At 50.5% G+C, this 17,970-nt stretch overlaps 1 protein-coding gene across 3 annotated transcripts in view; it reads left to right on the forward strand.

The window, feature by feature from the left end:
• SAMD4A (sterile alpha motif domain containing 4A) overlaps nt 1–17,970 on the forward strand; it is a 112,969-nt gene that overhangs the window by 65,725 nt on the left and 29,274 nt on the right. For all 3 annotated transcript variants that reach the window (XM_061998441.1, XM_061998443.1, XM_061998440.1), the window contains exon 3: nt 3,125–3,643. In XM_061998441.1, the coding sequence (XP_061854425.1) occupies nt 3,125–3,643 (519 nt within the window). The remainder of the gene's footprint in view (nt 1–3,124; nt 3,644–17,970) is intronic.

Below are 17,970 nucleotides of genomic sequence, written 5' to 3' on the forward strand. Positions count from 1 at the left end.
AAGTAGCTCTGGAGAAGGGGTGGGTCTGCAGAGAAGTAAATACCACTGCAGAAAGTTCCATCGAGAGCCATTGGTGTTTCCAGCAAGCCATCTAGTGGCTTCCTTCTAAAATGGTTCCACCTCTTCAGTCTGGGAAGACAAACCTGGCTTGTGTCAGCACTGGTGTGGCAGCAGGACCAGGGCAGGGATTGTCCCCCTGTGCTGGGCCCTGGTGAGGCTGCAGCTTGAGGGCTGTGTTCAGTGTTGGGCCCCTCACTGCCAGAGGGACACTGAGGGGCTGCAGCGTGTCCAGAGCCGGGCAGCGGAGCTGGGGAAGGGGCTGGAGCACAAGTGTGATGGGGAGCAGCTGAGGGAATGGGGGTGTTCAGCCTGGAGAAGAGGAGGCTGAGGGGAGACATGAGCACTCTGCAACTCCCTGACAGGAGACTGTGGTGAGGTGGGAGTCCATATCTTCTCTCCATTAGTAAATGATAGGACATGAGGAAGTGAGCTCAAGTTGTGCCAGGGCGGGTTTAGGTTGGGTGTTAGGAAGAACTTTTTTACAGAGGGGGTTGTTAAGCATTGGAACGGGCTGCCCAGGGAGGTGGGGGAGTCCCCATCTCTGGAGCTATTCCAAATACGCATAGATGAGTTGCTGAGGGTTATGGTTTAGTTTAGTGATGGGCTTGGCAGGATGAGACAAGCAGTTGGACTCAGTGATCTTAAAAGTCTTTTCCAACCATAATGATTCTATGAAACTGAAGCAGCAAGTGCTGCTCACCACCATGGTTGTGCTGGGGAACCAACATGGGGGTTTGATGCTAATTGGGAAAAGGCCCTGCTGTCATAGCCCTCTTCTGCATCATGGGGTGATGGGGTGGAAGGGTTGGGTTAGCTGTTGGATGGCAGCAAAACCTGATAGGTTATCCTACAGACAGACATCCAGATCTTCATTTCACTGGTGTGGGTTCGGTGACATCACCCAGCTCAAAATCACGGGAAGAATATAGGGATAATCAGTGATTTAGAGCAGCTTCCTCTGCAGTTTGGATAGGAGACAACAGACAGGGAGGGAGAGTATAAAGTTTGGGGCTTTTTTAATAACATGAGAGCTCAGGGCATTTCACTTGGTGTTTTGCGCAGTGGGTGTAATGCAAACAGAAGAAAGTCCTTTTTCACCAGGTGATTCAGTTGTGTACCCTTAGGCACAGCCTGCTTCAGGGACTGGAAGTTTGAAGCCTTCATGGAGGGTTTGGTAAACACTGGAGGAGAGACTGACCTGAGGCTGGGAAGCATCAGTCAAGTGGTCTTGATAGATGCTGAGCTATCCTTGGCTGGTGTTTGTATAAGCTGTTCAGAAAAACCTCTGGTGACAGAGATTTCAGAGCATCCACAGGCAATCTCTCCCTTCCCTACCTGTTGGAAGTAGTTTCTTCATGTCTGACCCCATTCACCTTTACTGCAATTCAGACCTATTACTACAATCCCTAGGAGACATGGTGAGCAGCTTGTCCACATCAGTCTTCACCTCTCAGACAGAGGACAGGCTGTCTGGTGCAGTAGTTATGTGCAACATGGCATACATGGTGTTTTGACTGTAGTTCAGCCTGTGATGCTTCCTGAACCCAGGCACAGCACAGAATCCCAGAATGGTGGGGCTTGGAAGGGACATCTAGAGCTCATCCATCCCAACCCCCTGCTAAAGCAGATTCCCCTGCAAAGGAAGGTGTCCAGGCAGGTTTGGAAACCTCCTGAGAAGGAGCCTCCACACCCTCCCTGGGCAGCCTGTGCCAGGGCTCCCTCACCTGAACAGTAAAGAAATTGCTCCTCATATTCCAGGGGAACTTCCAGCCTGTGACCATTACCCCTTCATTCTGTCACTGGGTGCTACAGAAAAGACTGGCCCCATCCTCTCAACACCCAGCCTTTATGTATAGGTGTTGATAAGATTCCCCCTCAGCCTTCTCTTCTCTAGGCTGAACAGCCCCAAGTCCCACAGCCTTTCCTCATCAGAGAGATGTTCCAGTGCCCTCATCACCTTGGTAGCCCTGCGCTGGCCTCTCTCCAGCAGTTCCTGCGCAGTGATCTGTTCCCACCTGCATGCAGACCTTTGCACATACTTTGATGCAGCTGTTTTATTCTGACTTTTCTCAACATTGTTTGGCTTCTAATCCAGTTTTCTGGAGTGTTTTCATTACTCCCAGTGTGATACCTGCACATCAAATGGGTTTATCCCATCACCCGTATCGCTGATGACACACTGGGTGATGTCAGGGCTGGGACAAGTCTCCTTGCTCAGCTCATCCTCCCAGATGACAGTGAATCATCAGTAACCATTCTCTCCATATGGTTTTCTGACGGGTTGTGTGCCCACATCAGAGTAGATTTGCCTGAGCATGTTTCTCTGGTGTGCTGCTGAGGAAGCCATGTGCAGCAGCACCTAATGAATATCAAGATATACGGCGCTGGCTGCTCCTCCAGCTATTCACAGGCCAGTTACTCTGTCGCAGAAGGAAATTAAATTGTTCTTGACAAATTGGTGTCGGCAGTCACTTATCATCTTGTTATCTTCTAAGTGCTTACAAATAGGTTGTTTCATTATTTGTTCCATCAGTTTTCCAGGAGCTGGAGTTAAGTGACCAGTTTGTAATTCCCTGACTTTCCCTTCTGCGTGTTTTTAAAGCTTAAACCCTGTGTGTGCTTCTGTTTTTCTCTGGTCTTCTAAAACCTCTGCCATCTGCCCCAAGCTGACAGAGGTACAATGGCTCTGTGGTTGCTTCAGCTTAGCCCTTCCCTCAGAACTCATTGCTCCAGGCTGGTGGATGGGCCAACACCCTGGGCTGGTTACTGCCCTCCTGCTGAGATGATGCTTCCCTTGGCCCTCTGTGGCTCCTGTCTGCATTCTCTCTCGACTTTTTCCACTTTCCAGCCAGTGCTTTTAAAAGGTTAGGTTTATCCAGAGTGCTTTCTCGTAGTGTTTTGTGGCATCTGGAAGGTTTGGGCCAAATCTTGATGTTGGTTAGCTTTAGGACAGCAGCAGTGGAGCTGTGTGGCTGTAGAGGTGATCAGGGTCTGTTTATTTCTTTATTCGCTCTGTTTGCTGATTTCTCAATTCTCTTTTTTTTCCCTCGTGTTCCTTCAACAGGAATCATTAACCAATGGCAACAGGAATCCAAGGATAAAGTGATTTCCCTATTGTTAACCCACCTGCCTTTACTGAAGCCCGGAAACATCGAGGCAAAAGTCGAGTATATGAAACTCTTGCCTAAAATCCTGGCCCACTCGATCGAACACAACCAACACATCGAGGAGAGCAGGCAGCTGCTGTCCTACGCCTTGATACACCCGGCCACCTCCTTGGAGGACAGGAGCGCCCTGGCCATGTGGCTCAACCACCTGGAGGACCGCACGTCGGGTGGCTTCGGCGGCCAGAGCAGAGGTCGGTCGGACTCGGTGGACTACGGGCAGACTCACTACTATCACCAAAGACAAAACTCCGACGACAAACTCAACGGGTGGCAAAACTCTCGAGACTCGGGCATAAGCGTCAGCGCTTCTAGCTGGCAGGACAAAAACCTGGCGTGCGAGAACGGCCATCTGCCCCTCTACTCCTCCTCCTCCGTCCCCACAACCATCAACACCATCGGCACTAGCACAAGCACCAGTAAGTACCCACGGGAAGCGCTGGGGACGGCCACCCGCGGCCGCTCCTCGCAGCACGGGCCCTCCATCCCGCTTAGAAAACGCTGCTTTGCCGTGGTTAGCAGAGGGGCTGGCTTCATCTGGGCCATAGGAAACTCCTTTTTTTTCCATTCTTTTTTTCTCTCCCTTACCTGCTTTTTTATTTGCTGCCTGTGTTTTATTTTTTGTCTTTAGTCCTGTGTGATTTTAAAGACCTGACATCTGGAGAGGAGGGAAAAAACAGCCAAGATGTAAGAGAAAAAAAAAAAGTGCATTATCAAAGGGAGTCCCTTTGATTTCAGGCAGTTCCAGGTAGATTTGCAGTTCATGTCTCAAGAGTTCCTGAAACAAGCAGGGAGCTGATGCTTCGTGTCCAAAAGTGAGCTGGGGGACTTATGACAAGTCCAGAAGTGAGCTGGGGACTTACTGTGGGGAAATGGGGTTGTGGCCCGAAGTGCAGGCATCGTTCTTGGAAACAGCACTGAGATCTGTGATCTTCAGGGCGTATCTTGAAAACGTTTCCTTTAACCTGCAGTGCGTAAGAGATGTAGAGCTGATGGTGATCCAGAGGTTTCAATGCACAGTCCTCAGTGCTTTCCAGGAGACTTGGGTAATTCTTCCCCTGTGGAGGCCCTGCCAGGCTTTGACAGAAGCAGTGGATGGTGCAGAGCCCAGCCCAAGGCTTGGACACCAGGAGATGCTGAGAGACTGCAGGAGATGTATGGCTAGAGATTTATCACTGGTTTTCTGTGCAGATGTAGTGAGGCTATAACTGTTTTTTAAAGCAGCCATTGATGCCTGCAGGCCATCTTGGGAGAGGAGGAACAAAGCACCTTCTCTGCAGGGTTTAGGAGTATCTCTGCCCACCCGCTCCTCTGTGGAGGGCTGTCACACCTGCCTTGCTGTCACCTTGAGTGACTGCCACCATCTCACCTGCAAGGCTGGACATCCTCCTTCGCTTTGGGCTGTTCAGGAGGTCTCTCTCCAAGATACTTGGCACCTCCCTAGATGTAAGGGATGCAGAGAGTGCTTTGGGAGGAGAGGCTTCTTGTGGCAAAGGCGCTGGCTTCTCTATCAGCGTGTGGAAAGCCACAATTAAATAGCTGAAAGCTTTAAAATGGTCACTTAAGGCTTCTGGGTTTTACCCTCTCCTCTAATAACCTTTTTTTTTAGGTGGTGTTTCAAATCAACAACAATATGAAATGTGTCTGTGAGTTTATTGCCATAGCACCTCAGCCCTGCCTCTCTGGTGTCCATCCTTGCAGGCAGTGCTGCCTCAGAGGGATTTAGCAGAAGGGTCTCAGCTTCTCCACTGACTCTGAATAACATGCCCATCCCATCCCCTGTCTGTAAAAGGGGAGCCAGGAGTCCCTGGCTCCAGCTTCTGCGGGATTGTGGGATATTCAGCTTCTCCAAGAGTCAGGTCCCTATGCTGCAGAGGAGAGCTGTTTCAGGGTGACTAAGCTGCATGGGAAAGGCTTGACAAGGAGGCAGGGTGAGAAGAACCATGAATGTGTTTACAGTTGGCCTATTAAACCTCTCCAGGGCTTATTTTTCTGGGGGTTCTTGTTTTTTGCACACCTGGCAGTTGAGAGGCTTTGCATGCCAAGGAGGCAGTGGGAAGAGGGATCTTCAAAAGGGATCTGGTTCCTTGGGTCAAGAGCTGGAGGCAAGGAGATCTGCTGGGTGCAGCAGCTTAATCACTGTCAGTGGCTGAATGTGTGAGGTCTTCAAGGATGCTTTTCAGCCTTCCCTTTGTATTTCTTTGAGTTTTTTTGTGTGCAGACTTGTCTTGTAGCAGAAGTAGTGACCCATCTCTTCCCCAAGTGTTAGCAGAAGGTGCTGAGGCCCAGACAACAGCTGAATTACTCAGCAGTGCTCGAGTTGCTGCACTGCTGAGGTTTTTCCTAAATTCTCCAGAATTAGGTGTGCCCAGCACTGGAACAGGACCCTTTGTGGGTTTGTGACCAGGAGCTGTAGAGCTCTGCATTTTACCCTGGTCTTTTGCTAGAAGACCACATCCTTCCTGCAGCTCTGCCACCTGCTTTGCCTCAGCATCCTCTGTGCTAAGGGCCTGGCAGCCCTTCCCGGGTCTGGTCCTTCCTGGCATCCCATGGGAGCTGCTCTTCATGGCACCAGGGCTAAATCACACTGTCCTGATCTGAGCTGCAAGGTCCCTTCCAACCAACCCCTACCATTCTATGTTTCTACGATTCTATGATCTGTAGAGTCCATATCCGGGTAACCTTTTCGCCAAGCGTCACACTGGGGTCAACACATATTTCTAAGGCTGAGTAGCTTTGCAGAGGCATCTGAACACATCTTCAGCCCAGTTTACTCCTAAATGTCAAGCATTGTAACTCCTGCTACCATATTTTGGTGGCAGCATGTTCAGACAACTTGTGGGCTGAGCTGGAGACGACGTAACCACGCTTCATGTGCTAGTTCGTAAACTTCCTTAACGCAATATTTGCTTGGACACAAGCACAGTTAAGTCCACAGACAGATGCTAAAAAATAAACACAGCTGTCAGCCTTTGTCCCAGCCCCTTGACTCAATCAATACATCCATTAATCTTTTATTCCAAAGCAAAGTCCCCCAACTGTTTGTTTAGGTTTTCATGATATATTATTTAATTCTCCCTCTTACTTGGAGGTGTTTATCTGGGCAGGGGCTTAATCCAGCAACACCCTGCAGGGCACAGCCTTCCCTGACCCATCCCCACAAAGGCACAGCCTCTTCCTGATGCTAAAATAGGGCAAAGTCTTTCCTGGAGCAGTAACGTGGTGATCTTGCCTGAGGCACTTTCTTCTGGTATTGTGGTATAATTAGGTGTAATGTTACTACACCATAAGGTTTAAATATGGGTGGCTGGAGCTCATGTGACAATTTGCTTTGCATTGTCTTTGACTCAACCTAGACCCAGGGTTTGGGACTTGGTTCAGGCTTGCTTCTTCTTCAGCTCTCTTGTGCCAGCACTGGCTGGTGTTAGCCAAGGCTTGAGATGTGACTGGAATCCCCCAGCTTTTACAGAGCAAGTCTGGAGTGCCTGACAGAGTCACTCTGGGTTTACACCAGTGATAGTGGTCCAGGAGTGGGACGAGTGTCATCAGTTTGGTCTGGAGAGACCTGAGGGTATGGACTCACCGAGGCCGTGGAAGTTAATGTGCTCCTTCCCATCCATTGCATCACCACAACTGCTTTCTCAGCCTGTCCTTCAGCACTTGAGCTGCAACTTTAAACCAAAGTTTAAACTTTTTAGTGTGCCAGGAGTAAAGGTAAGCTCAGCCTGGGCTTGGGAGGGCATGAAGCCAGAGCTGCTCCAGGCACAGTGTGACGGGATGAAGAGCAGAGCCCCGCTCTGTGGCCCAGTCAGGCAGCAGTTGCAAAACGCCTGGGTTGCACAAGTCCTTTACAGTGAAACCAGGCCTGGAAACTCTGAAAGGACAGAAAACAGCAGCTACCTTTCAAAGCAGCAGACCAAGAGCTTCTTTCATGGGTGTTCTGGCCCCTTCCTTTCCCCGGTGTAATTGATTCCACCTGACTATGATCTGATTTTGAGCAAGTTTTGTTTGTCAAAATGAAGTACAGCGCAACTTAACCCTCTGTTTTCACAGAATCTCAGCATGGTGGGGGTGGGAAGGGCACTGCAGGGCTCATCCAGCCCAACCCCCTGCTAAAGCAGGTTCCCCTCCATCAGGGGGCACAGGAACATGTCCAGGAGGGTTTGGAAACCTCCCGAGAAGGAGCTTCCACACCCTCCCTGGGCAGCCTGGGCCAAGGCTCCCTCACCTCGGCACCAAAGGAGTTTCTCCTCCTGTTCCAGTGGAACTGCCTGTGTTCCAGCTTGTGCCCATTAGCCACTGTCCTGCCTTTTCCAGCTCCTCAGAAGGGAGGATTCTGCTCTTGAAGATGCTTGTCCAGCACTGAGAAGGTGAGGTGCAAGTACACCAGTCTCAATTGGACTGTGAGGTCTGTGAGCAAGAAAAGAGAAAGAAAAGCACAAGGTTTGGCAGGAGCGATAGCAACTCCAGTTGGCAATCACAAGCCTGTTGAACTACGGCTAAAGAGGATTTGGTTCCCAGCTATGACATGCATCTACTGGACAAATGTCTTGGTCCTCTTCTCCCAGTACCTAACCTGGGGATAAGAGTATTACTTATTTTATCAGTGTATGCTGAGATTTTCCTGTGGCCTCACCTCTGATTTAGTGCCAGGACACTTAAACAGCTCCCCATGGAAAGCAAGTTCCCAGGGGCATCTTGCTGCACAGGGACAAAAGGTTTTGTTTTACTGCAGGGGAAACGGTATCTTGCCCAAAACATTTGAATTAAGAGACAGATTTTGCAGGCTTCTGCTTTCAGAGGAGTGAGGACCTTCTGATGGTGGTACCTGCCCATATGAAGAGGCAGTTCGGTGCAACAGGCAACTCTTCAGCCAGGATGTCTCCAGATGTCACCGTGTCTGGGGAACAGGAGCTTTGCCCAGCCTCCATATAGGCTGTAGTGCTGACAGAAAGCATTGGCATGTTGTGTTCCCCTGCATGGAATGGCCCTAGAGAAGGCAGGCAGTGCTTGGTCTTACTGAAGCCTTGTGTGTCCATCAGTGTATCTCCTGTCTGTCCTCCCAAAAAGAGGAGGTGGTCCTTGGACTGGTAATGGTCATATTTGAGTGTGTGGCTGGTGCTGCCTGACAGTCTTGTCCTTGAGTCCCAGTGTGTCCCTAGTGTGTGTGCCCTGGGTCATTTGCAGTGCCACCAGTACCTGGAGGTGTGGTATGAATGACACGAAGGGATGAGGTGATGGTGTGCATCAGTCGGTGGATACAGTCAGAGACCTGGCTATGAAGTTCAGCAAGGGCAAGTGCAGAGTCCTGCACCTCAGGAGGAACACCAGGACAGGCTGGGAGTGACCTGCTGGAAAGCAGCTCTGCACTGAGAGACCTGGGAGTCCTGGTGGGCAGCAAGTAAACATGAGCCAGCAATGTGCCCTCGTGGGCAAGAAGACCAATGGCAGCCTGGGGGGATATCAAGAAGAGTGTGGGCAGCAGGTCAAGGGAGGTTCTGCTCCCCCTCTGCTCTGCCCTGGTGAGGCCTCATCTGGAGTCCTGTGTCCAGTGCTGGGCTCCCCAGCTCAAGAGAGACAGGGAACTGCTGGAGAGAGGCCAGCACAGGGCTACCAAGATGCTGAGGGGACTGGAGCATCTCTCTGAGGAGGAAAGGGAATCTGCTTTAGCAGGGGGTTGGGCTGGATGAGCTCTGCAGGGCCTTTCCAACCCCCACCATTTGGGGATTCTGTGAATGTCCCACAGGGTAGAAATCCCAGGCATTGGGAGTGTTCATGCAGGAGGGATGAGGCAGACTCTTTGGGATTTCAGTGCTGTCTGGATTCCCCAGGGAGTGAACAGAATGGTCTTTAGACCAGCAGAGCTGCTTGCCACTCTGCAGCCACCCTTCTGCTCTGCACAGATGGGAGCGGTGCTGGGTGCTCAGGCCTGCTACACCCTTCCCATGGGAGTCTCTGCCAGAAACATGAGGTTGTTTGTTTACAAGGAGAGAGAGAAGGCGAGTGAGCAGTGCAGTGCAGGAGAAATACTTCCATGCATGCCAGTTCAGATTCACAGCTCTCCCCTTCACCTGACAGCTCTCAGGAAGTGCTTATGTTTCAGTCATGCTCAGGTGACACCAGCAAGATGTACTGGTGATCAAACTCCCCGTACCAATATAAATGTAGACATACTGGTGAGATCCCACCATGGGCTGCTGGCTCTGAGGCAAGCCCTGTACCAAGCTTGTGGAGATCCTGCCATTCTAGGAAGGGCTTTCTGTCATATTACTCCTTCTCAGAAGACGCTCAATCTCAGCCACTGCCCTACAGCAGATCTCCAGCCACTAAACTGTAGGTTGGTATGTGTGTGCATGATGTGGCTTGCTGGATTTTGCCTACACTTGCACTAGTTATGGAGTCCTTGGTGAGAGAGCAGATGGACAAAGTGGTGGAGCTTTTCCCCAGGTCATCAGGGAACTGAGGTGGATGAAACAGCACCAAGAAAGCACTTGCCAGGAACATAGTTTGAGTTTCCTGACTCTTCATCCACTACACTGGCAACAGCTCACTGCCTACCACTAGAGATGACCCTGTCATCATTCTCAGTATCCAGACTGAGCTTGGTAACAGGATAACTGCATGTTTTAATCCACAAGACCCCTATAGTTTGTGTTGGATTGATGGGCAGCTTGCAAGTACAACATTGCAGTGACACCTGAGGAGGGTTGTGTGTCCTCAGCATATTTGACTTACACAGCACATTGTGTTTCCTCCCATGCAAAGTCGGCAAAACGTACAAGGATCTTAATAAGGTTACAACAGAGAAGCAAAGAACTGTCCTGCTCTTGCCAGCACAGAGATTGGATTTACACTTGGGAATTGCCTTCAGAAACTTGTTCTGCAGTTGGCTGTGCTGTGTACTGAGACTTGGCACCCTTGTACTTCTCCTGCCAGGTGGGGACGTCACTAATGTTTGCTTTTTTACTCTCTTACCATTGAACTGAGAAACACTCATTGACCTTGACTACATTTGAGCTTTTCAACAGAGGTAGATGGAGGCATTTGTTGTCTTGCTCATGCCCTCTAGTTTTGCACTGGTGTTACTGGACAGCATTTCTGGGAGTCACCTGCTTTGCCAGGGTCACATCACTACAATATCTTGCTAATTCTGTAACTTAAAAATAGTCATACAAAGAGGTAACATGTGAGAAGACATGTTTCCTCAAATCCATGCAGAGTGTGCACAAACACAACAGCAAACAGGACCGAGAGAGAGGACAACAGAAGCATTTAAGTTGGACAGGACCTTTGAGATCATCGAGTCCTGCTGTAATCTTCAACTCCAAACAGCAGATACAGATTTACTGGCCTCTCTTTAAATTCAAAGCACTTGTTTCCCTGGGAGATATGATCCACAGCACTGCAGACCATCACTCAGCAACAATCACCTGCCCTCAGCCTGGAAGCTATCAAAGGTTTGAGATGGTAGCAGTGGCAGAGGACAAGAGTAATGGCCTTTTGGGGTGTCAGCATTTGCTGTTCCTCTGGAGTGCTCGCTGCAGAGCTGTGTTTCATAGCCATTGTCCCTCGTGCTGTTGAGGCTGCTCCATCTGCCCTGTCCCTCAACCTCTGGTTAGCAGGAAGGTGTCCAAAATCAAAACAGAGCAAGCTGTGCCCCTTCTCCATGAGCTGGTCTGCTTGACAGGATGTGTTTAGTTGATGTCCCTATGTGTGCTCCTGTGCTCATCTCACCGTCAGCACAGCTCCCACGCTGCCCAGACCTGGTGTGTAAGCAGGGCAGCCAGGTGAGCCATCCCACCCTGGGACCACAGCAGCCAGATCTGGGCTTGCAACAGCAAGATACAGGCTGGTAAAAGGGGTTTGTCTCAACGGAAGAGATCGAGGCAGCCCCATTGTACAGTCCAAGTAACAAGTGATAGGATGAGGGGAAGTGGCCTCAAGTTGCACCAGGGGAAATTTAGATTGGAGATTAGGGAAAATTTCTTCACCAAAAAGGTATCAAGCATTGGAATGGGCTACCCAGTATTGAAAAGCCGTGGAGCTGGGGTGCTGAGGGACGTGGTTTAGTGGTGGCTGTGGCAGTGGTTGGTTAATGGTTGGACTCTGTGAGATCATAAAAGTCTTTTTCAACCTAAATGATTCTGTGATCTCTGCCATGCTCTTGATTGCAAGGGCTCAAGGGGAAGGTCTCTGAAGACACTTAGGACTGGAAATTGGTCCGGCCCTGCCTTCTGGTTTGTCACCTTTCAGCGTCTGTGTTGCTGTGTTCCGTGTTTCCTAACCCAGTGTTTTGAAGTGGCTTGATGGACTCTTGTACTTGAGCAAAGATCAGAACCTGTTCTACCTTTAATACTTCAGTTTAGCTGCCCTAGTGCTTTCTGTTCCTTCCTTAGGCTGTTTTGGCATGTTCCCTTCACCTCTTTGCTCCCAGAGGGGTCTCTCTTCTGCCTGTGTCTTTAGCCAAAAAGAGAGGTGGCCAACATGCTGCTCAAGTCCCACCTGCCTATCACCAAAGCTAACCAGCCTACCTGTGGTCTTCCCAAAGACCACACTGCTTTGGAAGGAAAAAAGCAGGGAGATTTACATGGTGACACAGAGTAAACTCATCAACTCTTGCCAAATGCTTGGCTTAGGACGTTGTCTCCAGGCCAACATCTGGGAGGGTGGCTGTCCTGTTCCAGTTCAGCTGGGACTAGCTGTTCGCAGCTAGCATTGCTCACAGGGCGTGCACAGCCACACAGCCTTCAGGGCAGAAGAAGTGGTTTGTCACCTGCAGTGGATGTCTTTGTGGGGATGCAGTGGCTCTGGGGGAATGTGGTTAGCAAAGCAGAGCTGATGTTACCCTGGGCATCAGGAGGCACAGAGATGGAAACAAGATCCTCCCCACTATGCCTGCTCTGCTCTCACGTGGGAGCAAGTGACAACTGGGGGTATATGTGCAGTGTACAACAGGCAGTGTCTTCTCCCAGGAAACAAGTCATAGGACAAGAGGAAACGGGCTCTAGTTGTGCCAGGGGATGTTTAGACTGGAGCTGAGGAAGATCTTTTTCCCTGAGAGGGTTGTCAGCCCCTGTGCCAGGCTGCCCAGGGAGGTGGGGGAGTCCCCATCCCTGGAGCTATTGCAAAGCCGTGGAGCTGAGGTGCTGAGGGCCATGGGTTAGTGGTGGGCTGGGCAGGGTGAGAGGAGAGGTTTGACTTGATTCTATGACTCTGTGATCCTGCTGTGTACAGGGTGGTGAGCAAGTGCTGGCTACTTGCTTGGCAAGCAGAGGCAGCAGGCAGAGAAGCGAATACATCCCCCACAAGTGTGCTGCAGTGAGGGGCTTCTCATGTGGGCAGAGGGCTGGATGTGGTCCTGCCTCTGCTCAGTCAATGATGTTTGGAGGCAAAGATGTCACCAAAAGGCAGAGGAGCCTTACCGCAGTCGGGAAGGGAAAAAGAAGGAAGAGGACCTTGAGACTGGGCTTAGTGGTGACTTGCACAAGGTGATAGTGTGGGTGACACATAAGCATGTGGATGTGTCATGGGTTGCTTTTGGCTGACAGTATGGACCCATGCAGGTGCTCCTGAAGCAGCCTTTAGTCACCTAAATAATCCACATAACCTGGCCTGTCATAGCCCTAGCAAACAGCCCTGGTGTCAGAGAAGCAATGAAGGGGATGGTGGTTGGTTTGGGTGGCCAAGAAGGAGCATTGGGCCACCCCTTCCTGAAGAGGTCACGTCACACACACATCCTCTGGGACCACACTGTTTCTTTGTCCAGACCTGGTGTATACAAGCTTTGACTCTTGCACATGCCCACACATCTCCTTGCAGGGCATCACTCCCAAACTCACCTCTCTACTCACAGAGCCCTGGTTCTGCAGCTTCCTGGCTGCAGGGAGGCCACCTTATTGCAGCAGCCCCCAGGGGTGCTCCCACCCTCTCAGCCTGTGAAATCCTGATGCAGTCACTGAATGTAAGCACTCAGGGCAGGATCTGTGTGCCCTGGTTTCACACAGCCGTTACCATGTTGCTTGTCCATTGGTGTGGCAGGGGAGTAGGACACCATCCTTGACCTGCAGGTTGGAGTGGGGAGAGTTTGAAGCTTGTGGCTCTGACACTGCCTCCACTTTCCCTACAGCAGCCTGGGCGGTGTTGAAAGGGATGTTAGGATGCAGCAGTGATGGCTTTATGCATTAGATCCTTGGGATTCCTGTCGCCAATGAATCATACTTCTGACCTAAAAGTGGCGCAGAAGATGCTGGTGCAGCAGATTGATGCTCTCTGGTCTGTGGAGCAAAGTCAGACGTCTCCAGTAATTCTCTCAGACCCCTCGGCAGTCTCTCCTGTCAGTTTACCAGGAGGTTTTGTTGACAAATGGACCCTCCTAGACCTGGGTGTATTTTACCAGCCTCCCTAATGCCTGTCAGGTACCAGCACAGATGACAGTAAGCTGTGGTTACTCATTGCATAGGAGCTTGTTGCTGTCCTGAGGGAAGCTTTGCTTTTCCCATTGCCCTGTGAGCTCGAGGGTCCCCACCTGCAGTTTGCATCACAGCCAGAGCCACCACTCGTGTGGGGTTGGGGGCTCTGTCTGGGAGTCAGGTACCCTCTGCTATTACCTTATGTCCCTCAGGTGCTTGATGAGGAGTGCATCCAGCGGCCTCCAGCTAGGAATTGCTCTCACCAACTCACTTCTGAGCTCCTAGTTGCCAACAGGCACTTTTGGGTTGCCCAGCAGGCAGCGGCAGAAGAGGAGGAAGGGTCCATGCTGACAGAGGCATGTAGACCCCCCTTAAAACACTTGTTGCTCCTCCATGTCGACCTCCTGACACCACCTTTCCCCAGCCTTCCCTCACATGGTCATGAAAATCAGATGCTTGCCTGAGCATCTTTGTGGGGTGAGAAAGCTCTGGAGAGAATTGCCTTCCCATCTCTCATCCTGTGAAACTGGGCTTTGGCAAGGAAGGAAATGGAGACGAGTAAGCTCTCCTTTCTCTCACCACCAAACAGCAGCTGCACAGGAATGGTGGGAGGGCGCTGAGGAGGGAAGGGAATGTTGGGGTTTGGATTCATCCACAGGGACTGCAGTCTCCTTCCCTACTGCACGAGGACTTGCTGTGTTCTCCTGCCTCAGCAACATGCTGCTGTTTAATTAACTTCTGACTTTTGGTTTAAAGGAGCAGTGCACAAAATAGTTATTTACTTCATTTGGAAATTCTTTTAATTGTTACCATAATTACAGCTTCCTCCTCTTTTTTTCCCCCCCCCTTGATATTTTGCTTAGCAGGGGGAAGGGAGGGAGGGAGGGGGAATATTTGCTGCTCTCCTTGTGGTTATCACATCCTTCAAATTACTAAAAGAGGCTGGGATAATAGGTCTGGTGATTATATATAGGCACCATCTGCTCTGTGGCTGCTTCCTATCAAAGTGCAGTTAGGAGAGTGCAAAAAGGATATTTTCTCTCCAGCTATATTAAGACTGTTTCCATCTGGGCTCCAAAGCAAAACTCTCTGCATGCAAATGGATTAAAGGCACTGTAATCAATGGCTCGGTTTTGGCAGCCTTGGAGTGGACTTTTGGGGTTTTCTTTAATTTTATTTTCCCCTCAAGTTTGCTGTTCTCATTCGTTGTGCACTTTTATTTGAGGATGGTTGCTCTGCATTCGATGTCTTCTTGTAACCACAGTCTCTCCTCTGTTTGCTGAGCAATAGAAGTCTGGTGTTAGCCAGCAGAGAGATCTGTGTCATAACTCAAATGCAAGGCAGTATCTGAGCAATTGGGAATGTTTCTGAGGATGGTGAAGGTGGATTTTTAGGATGCCTATGCTGTCAGTATGTAGAGGAGGTGGAAAGCTGAGCTGAGTTAATTTGGAGCAATAATAGGAAAGAATTAGTACATGGTTTATGATAGCAGCCATGGCTATCCCATTCTTGCTGGGGAACATTGCAGAGCTCAGGATTTATTTATATAGGACAAGAGGTAATGGCTCCAAACTGAAAGAGGGCAGATTTAGGTGAGATGTAAGGAAGTTCTTCCCTGTGAGGGTGGTGAGGCCCTGGCACAAGTTGCCCACAGAGGCTGTGGCTGTCCCATCCCTGGAAGTGTTCAACAGCAGGTTGGATGGGGCTTGGAGCAACCTAGTCTGGTGGAAAGTGGGGTTGGAATGAGATGAGTTTAAGGTCCCTTCCAACCCAAACCAGTCAATGGTTCTATAATTTGGGCAGTACAGGGGTCATGAGGTGTCCCTGCTGGGCAGTATCCTTTGAGTCTTCTTATGTGGGTAACTGAATACTGCATTTGCCCCTCAGCAGCCTCAGTGTCCCAACAGGCTTTGCTCTCCTGGAGCTAGTAAGATTTTATGCATCTGAGGAGAAGGAGTAAGACATCACGAGCTCAGACTGAGTATGTGCAGGATGTGGCATTGAGCCCCCAAGAGCTGGAGGCCAGAGGAGGTTCATAAGGCTCAAATACGGAGGAATTTGTCTTGTGAAATCCAGGACATGGTGCTTACAAGAGAGGAGGACTAAATGGCTTTTTTGAATGTATGAAAGTGAGTGAAAAGAGGCAAGGGAGCAGAAAATCCCAAAGAAGTGGATGAGGATGGAAAAGGCTACAGTGTGGTGTTTCTTTCTGCGTGCCGTTTCCCTGATGATGGTGGGGTGATGGATGTGGGGCATACATCACGTAAGATATGCGTTGTACCATTTATTTGGCTTGATCTTCAAGCAGGGGAGGAATTTTCCTCTGGGAGTCTATAGCAAAAATTCTGGGGTAATTATGGACGCTTGCTTCAGCACAGCAGTGCTGGTATTAATAGCCCAGGATTCCCCAGGGGTGAAGTGTTTTCTCTGTGGTTTGTGTATAACAATATGAGAGAAACCTCATTTATTGACCTGGAGATGAGGGCATTGGGCTTACCCAGAGAGCAGCGTGGTTTAGGGCAGCACCCTCTTGTAATGCACCTCTAATCCTTCATCCTTAACATCCATTCCCACCTCCTTCAGCCACTGTTTTGTGCATCCTGTTGTCTGCAAGTTAAATCACAGTTGGGATTATGCTGATGACATCATGCTGGTGTCACCAAACCGGGAGGACTGGCTGATTCCCCACAGGCTGTGCTGCCATTCAGCGGGATCTCGACCAGCTTGAGAGTTGGGCAGAGAGGAACCTCATGAGGACAAGGACAAGTGCAGAGTCCTGCACCTGGGGAGGAACAACCCCATGCACCAGTACTGGCTGGGGGGGTGACCTGCTGGAGAGCAGCTCTGCAGAGAGAGACCTGGGAGTTCTGGCTGATAATAAACTAACCATGAGCCAGCAATGTGCCCTCGTGGGCAAGAAGGCCAATGGCAGCCTGGGGGGCATCAAGAAGAGTGTGGGCAGCAGGTCCATACCTGCCCTGGTGAAGTCTCATCTGGAGTCCTGTGTCCAGTTCTGGGCTCCCCAGCTCAAGAGAGACAGGGAACTGCTGGAGAGAGGCCAGCACAGGGCTACCAAGATGATCAGGGGACTGGAACATCTTCCTTATGAAGAAAGGCTGTGGGAACTGGGGCTGTTTAGTCTGGAGAAGAGAAGGCTGAGGGAGTACCTTATGCTGATAAATACCCTAAAGGATAAGTGTCAAGACAATGGGGCCAGTCTTTTCTGTAGCACCCAGTGACAGGACAAGGGGTAACGGGCACAAGCTGGAACACAGAGTTCCACTGCAACAGAAGAACCTTGTTTGTAGTTGAGGTGAGGGAGCCCTGGCCCAGGCTGCCCAGGGAGGGTATGGAGGCTCCTTCTCTGGAGGTTTCCAAACCAACCTGGACACGTTCCTGTGCCCCCTGATGGAGGGGAACCTGCCTTAGCAGGGGGTTGGGCTGAATGAGCTCTGCAGAGCCCTTCCAACCCCCACCATTTGGGGATTCTGTGACTCAGACCTGCTCTGTCTTGCTCCCACCTTACTGGGTGCTCTGGTCAGAAGCCCCACACAAGGACCTTGAAAGTAGCTCCCAAGTTCCTGCTCCTCAGTGAGACAAGCTGGGCTTTCTTCAAGAAATGTAAAAAACACATCTTTAGGTGCAGCCCCACTCCTGCTGCCCCACAAAGTAAAAATGAGTAAATAACAGTAAGAGCAATTCTTGCTGGAGCCAGACAGTGGATCCACGCACACTCGTGCTGTGCAGGGGCTCACAAACCCTCCCCTTCCCTGGCCCAGCCTGGATGGGGCCTCACACGCACTGCTCAGAGAGAGCAGCAACAAACGGGTTATTGTTTCTCTGTCCAGTTTCTTGAACAGGAAACTGTTTTAAAAAACATCACTTTTTATAAAAAAGTTTGCTTGAGAGGCTCTTCTGCAGTCTGTGCTTCTTCCCAGTTCCTCTGCTTGAGGCAGCACTCCTCTTATCTCTTTTATTTTATCCCTGATAGATGCGGCTGCCCCGTGGCTGCTGGCATTTAGGACCCCTGGTTTCGCTCCCTGAGGCTTATACCAGCCCTCGCTTCAGAGGCATATTTAAAGTCACAGCCACAAAACTCTGGGGGAAGGAAAGAAAGAAAGAAAAATAGGCACAAAGAAAAGGCTCCAAGGATTAGGGGATGTTGAGCTGAAAAATGTTCCATCGGGTTCTGCTTTGGCCACGCTGGAGCTGCCTGCAGCGGCGTGGGGAGCGGGTGAATGAGGTGCCCAGGAAGGAGGCTGCGTGCCAGCGGGCAGCCTGACCCACCAGCAGCTGTCTCCAAGGGTCCCCAGCACAGAAACACTGGCCTTCCTGCA

Source organism: Colius striatus, chromosome 6, assembly GCF_028858725.1.
Source record: "Colius striatus isolate bColStr4 chromosome 6, bColStr4.1.hap1, whole genome shotgun sequence".
In the NCBI taxonomy this organism is placed as follows: Eukaryota; Metazoa; Chordata; class Aves; order Coliiformes; family Coliidae; genus Colius; species Colius striatus.